This window comes from Corvus kubaryi, unplaced genomic scaffold (assembly GCF_017639235.1).
Source record: "Corvus kubaryi isolate FWS band 111438036 unplaced genomic scaffold, C.kubaryi_AGA036_p1.0 37397, whole genome shotgun sequence".
NCBI lineage: Eukaryota > Metazoa > Chordata > Aves > Passeriformes > Corvidae > Corvus > Corvus kubaryi.
The window spans coordinates 21571849-21578518 of record NW_024581136.1 but is presented as its reverse complement, the minus strand read 5'-3'; the positions used below and the strand labels follow the sequence as shown (position 1 = coordinate 21578518).

General features: G+C 36.7%; 2 protein-coding genes across 2 annotated transcripts in view; one reads left to right on the top strand and one right to left on the bottom strand.

Annotated features, from left to right (window-relative positions):
- The window catches only part of HPS3 (HPS3 biogenesis of lysosomal organelles complex 2 subunit 1), a 19252-nt gene that overhangs the window by 6215 nt on the left and 6367 nt on the right, over positions 1-6670 (top strand). Inside the window, exons 6-11 of the mRNA XM_042042467.1 lie at positions 1-70; positions 1883-2037; positions 3553-3661; positions 3872-4053; positions 4397-4574; positions 5221-5451. The exon at positions 1-70 is cut by the window's left edge and continues 15 nt beyond it. Of these exons, the coding sequence (XP_041898401.1) occupies positions 1-70; positions 1883-2037; positions 3553-3661; positions 3872-4053; positions 4397-4574; positions 5221-5451 (925 nt within the window). The remainder of the gene's footprint in view (positions 71-1882; positions 2038-3552; positions 3662-3871; positions 4054-4396; positions 4575-5220; positions 5452-6670) is intronic.
- LOC121671198 (ceruloplasmin) overlaps positions 5191-6670 on the bottom strand; it is a 27251-nt gene continuing 25771 nt past the window's right edge. Inside the window, exon 19 of the mRNA XM_042042463.1 lies at positions 5191-5817. Coding sequence (XP_041898397.1) covers positions 5804-5817 — 14 coding nt within the window. The 3' untranslated portion in view covers positions 5191-5803. The remainder of the gene's footprint in view (positions 5818-6670) is intronic.

Genomic DNA, 6670 nt, shown 5'->3' with positions numbered 1-6670 from the left:
GTGCTTCACAGTGAGATGCAGTGCAGCAGCAGCTCGTGATGAGGATCCATATATTGACACGACGGTGAAGGTACACCTCTCATTATCTCACTGAAAGAATGGGAGTAGTGGTATGACACTTAGTTGACTTACATTTTCTTTTGAGATCCTGTTAGTTTCTAGTGGCTGAACCAATAAAATAACATCCAAAATGAATATTTTACTTCAGGCTATGGCATGTTGTATTTTGCTGGTCTACAGATCTCTCAATGAAACAATCTATTATTGCCACGTAAAATTCTAGACCATTAGTAGAATGTTTTCAAAAACGTGAAAAGCTATAAAATCACTTCTTTTTTAAACTAAATTCCATGCTTTTCTGTATAAAACTGAAGGAAGAGTGAAGAGTTTTCTTTTATTGTGTGATGTTTCTCTCTCTTAGGTGTCCTTGAAAAACCAGTTTTTCTAAGAGGCACGTAGGCAATTGAACAAGTCTGCTACCAAATATTTAGGGCATGTTTTTTAGGAGGAGGGCTTTTGATCCTTGGAGGTTTAAACTATTTCCCTTCCTTAAATTGCTCGTCAGTAAAAATCTATTGAATGTAAAGATCATGATACACATTAATAAAAGTAGTAGGAAAGGTAGACGGAGGTGTATTTTAAGATAGCATTTAAGGATTTCTTCTGAGCATGTAGACAGGAGACATAAAGAAACCATAGGACAGCAGAAGCTTTATAAAATTTTCAAGAGCCAAACATGTATTCTCTGCTCTGGATAGCTAATACTGGCACGTGACACAATCTTTCCGTCCATTCTCTAGTCTCAGCTTTCTGCGTTTTCACTGTGGGTTACATTGAAATTTGTCACAATTCCTCCAGTCAGGCAATAGGCTGCCTCCTGTCTCTGTAGGAGTTTTGGAGAGGTGTGAAGGCTGCAGTCCTGCACAGATTTCCATGCTGTATCTTGCCATCCACAGTCTGCCCACCCACTCTGGCATGGATCCCTGCATGGGCTACAGTCCCTCAGGGGCGTCCCTGCGCTGGTGCGAGTCCTTCGTGGGCCAGTTGCCTCATGGGTGTCCCTGCCCCAGTGTGGAGTTTGAAGTGTGATGGGTGATGGTGGTTATTTTTATTATTTGCTATTACTATTTTTCCTGCTGTTTTTTTACACCGGTTTTAGAGCCGCCTTGTTCTGGGTCTCGCTAGCCCAGGGCGGTCTAGAGCCTCCAGATCACCACCTCTTACAAGAAAGGTTGAGGTGTCTTCAAAAAGCAGGTTACACATAGAGTGCTGTGTTGTCTTGTTTCACTGTGTATGTTAATTTGTAACTGTAGTATTTTATCTTTCTAAAGCTGTAAATTTAGAATATTTCAGTGCAAATGAGATTGCATTTTTCAGTTTTTATTTCAGTATAGATGATAGCATATGTTTTACGTGAAAAGTGCATGTAGAACAAATTGGGGAAATAATACTGGCTATGTAAGGTAACAAATAGGCAAGCAAATATAATACTTCTATCTGTAATTGGTTTTTATAAGCAACTGAAATCAAGACTTTTATAACCAGGCAGTTTTTTAAAATTTGGCCAAATTCAAACTATTCGGGATAAAGTTTTCCATGTTAGGCATCTACCTCAGGTTCTGTTATTTTGAGAAACATAGCTGAAACTGTGCAGTTGCTTTGAAGAGTGAAATAATTTTTTTTTCACTCATTATTAAATGATTCTTGTTAGGCATTTATGAGTATTTTTATTTTTGCTCAAATGAAGCACTCGAAGTTAGCAAAGCCGGTGAATGTTTTTAATGTCAGATCATTGTACAAAGGTTATTTTTTTTTTCTGATTTATTTAAAAACTCAATGTACATACCAAATGAAATTACAAAACAGTCACTTTCCTTTATAGGCTTGTCCACCTGTCACACTGGATGTCTGTACATTAAGAATGCAGCTTTTTATAGGACCAAGAGCTATCTGTCATTTCAAAAACCATATAATTCTTTTGACTAAGGCAGACACAGAAGATATTACTGAAAGAAGAAAGCCTACAAGAAGGATGCTGTAAGAATTTGTGTCTTTTAGGGAGACAGTACTTCTAGCTCTGTGTACAGTGCTGAACTTGTGGATATTGCAGTTGAAGAGTGGTTCCTCTGTTACAAAACTCTTTAGAAATAATTGTCTTCTTAGTGATTGAGAAGAGCAATCAAGTTTTTTTTTTTCATTTTTACTGTATTTACTGACATAGAAGAAATGAGCATAAAGTCACAAATGCTTGAAATCAAAAAAATGTTAAAATAACATTGCTAAGAATTTATCCTGAGAATTAAAAAAATATTTATCTTGAAAAAAAATATAGAGTACCAAAAATATATAGCTCCAAAGCTACAGGTTACAAAATATGTTGCAGGACAACATTTAAATGTCTTGGTTTTGGCTAAGGGTTCTTTCCAAGAAAGTTGTGAACACCACTGTAGTTATCCATTACAAAAGTTGGATCAGACTTTGCCCCGAGTTGCTGTTGTAGCATGTATGTAGCCAGAGGCATATGCGACTTCTTACAAGTTTCCATGGAAACTGCTATTCCCCTTCCATATTTGAAGGGGTTTCATAAAACAGCTAAGCAACTATTCTAAACAGCTATTCAGAAACCACTTTTATTAAAGTCAGTGTAAGTTAATTAACAAGAGTGGGACAGTTTTAGTTGATTGAGGAGTTATTTGAACCAATATTTCTTAAAGTCTAGGGCAGACATTATTCAGAAGAAGATAAGGAGAAGCCTGTCAGGGAAAATGACTATTCAAAATACTGTAGTTTTCTTGTATAAAGGATATTTTCTGCCAGTTGTGTTGTTTCAAATATTTTAATTGGCATTTGAAGAAGATACACTTTTTGCCTTTTGTAAAGAATGTAAATTGGACAAAATTAAGCTCCTTAGTGCCATAATTTGAAAATAAAGATGTAAATATCCTAGTACAGTTAAAATAAATCCAAAAACCAGAACAAAAAGAGTCTGTTTTCCTACAATGTTTTTAACCTCAGGGCTTTATAGACCGAGCCAGCGTTTTAGAATAAAAGCATTCTGGTAACTCTTTATGCCATGACTTGGCAAATACTTTGATAGAGCTGCAGGGGCAAACATGCACTAAGTCCTTACAGGAGGTGAGTAAACAGCTAATTTAAATTACTTACCTCTTCAAGGTCTGGTTGGATAAGGCCCTGGGCAGTCTGACCTGCTCAGTGGATGGCATCCCATGCTTATGACAGGGGGGTCAGAACTAGATGATCTTTAAGGTTCAAGCCAAGCCATTTGATGATTCTATGATTTCTGATATTCCCTGGTGTTTAACACAGAAGAAGATGTAGTGGACAGTTCTGATGATGTCTCTGATGTATGAACATGCTCATCCCTGTTCTGTTGTTAGCCAGTATGACTTAAATTCACAGCTTAACTCTCCAGCACTTACTAGTCTGCAAACATACCTATTTATGCATTTGAATTATGAAATGAGTGGGGTTTTTTTGGTTGTGCAGTGTTTATTTCAACACTGACAACTCAACTCTTTTCCTTTCCTCTAGTTCCAGAAAGGCTGACAGCATCAAATCCAGAACAAATTCTGAGTCAGAGCCTGGTTGGAATTTATATATTATAAACACCGTTTCAACAATTCAGCTTTACAGAGAAATGGTATTGCCCAGCTCTTGCTTTTGTTGTTTGCTAACTAAAAATAACTAATGTTAATTAATCTCTGATGCACATCATTGCTGAATATAGTGTAATACATTTCTTACGAATAGCCCATAATCCTGTTTCAAATAGCTGCCATCCTCATTAGAATTGTTCCTGTATATTCCTAATTTTTGTCAGCAGCCTAAGTATATCCTGTGTCTGTTCTAGGTAGATTATAGTAGAACTTACGAAAATGTTAAAACTGAGAGCTGCATCCATCTTTTAAGTGAGGCTCACTTACTGGTCAGAGCAGCTATAATGGATCCTCATTTCCTTAAATCAGATGAGAAGGACGATCTTCTAAGAGCATTCAGAGAAAGTTGTGCCTTCTTAGGAGACTGCTATAGCAGGTATGTTTTAGTTATCAAAGTGGTATAGGTGAGCTGTGTTTCCAGTAGTGTAATTTTAAAATGAAAATCCATAATTCTTTGCTATTTTACATTAGTATTGCATATGTAACACAAATTTTTCTGTTTTACAAAACCTACTTAATCTAATCCTCTCTTCAGTATCTAGTTGTCTTTATTGTCATTGAACAGAATTCAACACTATGTTGAATATGAACAATATATGCTGATAACTGATGTGCCTGCGACTTTGTTTGATGTAGTCGTAGTTCTTATAAAGAGTGATGGCAAAAGCGTTGCCCATAGTTGTTTTGTTATTTTTTTCCTTCCTCTCTATTTCCTTCAGGTTTGACACAAAGAATTACCACCTTGCTTTGCCATACTACAGAATGTCAGGTTTATCCATGACTGAAGTTTTAAAGAGACTAGTTTCAGAAGGTGATGAAATGCAGACATACGAGAGAGGATTTATATTTTACTTAACTCATTCTCTTAATGAAGACTCAAATGAAGAATTAAGTAAGGTAGAAATAAGTTGGATTATTTGTAATCTGCTGATTTAGTTCTGATTTTAAGAACTGTGTATCAAATATAAATCAATTTCCCTTTGAAAACGCTGAGCTGCTTTTTTAGTTTCACAGTTACTCTTTTTCACATTATTTTTCTTTTCCCATTTTTGTTGCATAGCAAGTAGCACCTGTGATGCTTTGGGCTGCTTTCAAGCAACTTCTTACAGATTTGGCTATCATGACGCATGTTGCTAGGGATCTGGTTCCCACTTGCACAGAGACACTTCTGTTTTAGGAAAGCCCTGCCTCAAATTTCTGTCATCTCTCATTTCTGTAGCAAAACCAACTGTTTCTTTGAACATTGCTAAATTACACAGATTGCTAAAAACAATTCATTTTGGTGGTGGATGTTCTCCTGGCACACCAGAAAATGGGTTGAATCACTACCAGTTAGAAATCCTTCTCTTCTACCAGTGGGGAGGAGAGAGGCAAGAAAGGCACTGTGGTTTGATAGCTATGCTGAACTTGCCTGTTTTGAAAAAAAACAAACAAACCAACCACAAAAAACAAAAACAACAGCAGAATGGCACTACTTTCATATGCCATAGAAGACTGTATATCTGAAAAGGTCTAAACTGTCAAATGGCTTTTATTTCAATAGGAATCAGGAAATAAAGTTCTCCAGATATTCTATCTCGCGGACCCTGTGCAGCTGCCTCATATCCTTTGCAGTCCCTGCATGAGAAACGTATGTCCTTTGACAGCTGTGAAGTATCTTCAGAAAGTAGAAAAGATGATGCCATCAGTGGTCCTGACACTTACTAAGGCTTTCTTGGCTCTGAAAATGGGAGACCTGACAATGTATGAACATGAAATGGACTCCTATAAGGAGGTAAATTATGCTGAGGGCATGAGCTATTCAAGCTTTGAAAAGTCCAAATCAATAGTTTGACTTGTAGTTGCATTTTACGGTGAAAGAAACTTTTGGTTACTCCCCTTCCTCCTGATATGCTGTGTAGACTCCACCGAATGTCTGCAGTAACAGTAGAATGGAGGGCTGTACAGTAGAATGGAGGACTGTACAGTTTACCCTGGAGGTAGGGTAGTCTTGTCTTGGGTGAAGACTTACCAAACAAGCAAGTTTTGAAGCTCTTAATTCTTGATCAATTAAATGTTGTTTACTGGGATGTAACCAACTCTGCCAGTGCTCTTCAGCTGCATGGGAGGATTGTATAGTAGCATTTCTACGCCTCTCCACCTGTAATTAATATGTGATATGCCCATGAAAACTTCATCTGTATGTGAACAGCTGTTAGAAAATTGCTCTTCAGCAGAATATTTGTCCATTGTGCTCACAAACAGAAGTTTCTGTATACAATTTCACATCTTATGTGGAATCAAAGCACTTAACTCTTACCAAGACCAGATCAGAACCTACTTCAGTGCTATCAAAGTAAGAATTCCTCATCACTGGGGGCAAAAATGTTAGTGGAGCTGTCTCTGCTATAGATGTTCACATGTGTGAGACCAGTCTGTAAATTACTTCTTGTTAAATTTGATCAAGACTGTGGAATATTGAAAGGTGATAGAGTTTGAAACAGAGACTTTTTCTTACAGTGAGATATTGGGAGTCTAAACACTTTTGAAGTAAGTGGATAGCTGTTTCAAAGTTAGGTATCATGCTTTGGTGGAAGAAGTCCTGCAGAGTTTTTATAGTTAGCCATTTTTTAATTGCAAGCTGAGAACTGTGGGGAGCTGTTTCAAGAATTACATTCAGCACCAACTGCTTTTGCAGCACGATCAAATGAAATTGCCATGTTGTGAGCAAACACACACTGCATGGATGTTATTTTGAGAATAAGGTGGTTTAGGCTTGAGTTGTTTTGGTTGGATTTTCTTTCTTTCTAATCTGAGCTATTAAATATATTCTATTGCACTTCACCTTTAAAAAAGCATTTTATTTCAAACTAGGAAAAAAAAACCACTTTCAGAAAGCTAATCTGAATTTTCCATCTAGATCTGCTTTATATTTCTTGTGTAATTCATTTAATTTACTTAGGCATCATTTTTCCATCATTTGTCTTTAAAATGGGAATATATTGTTATAGTCA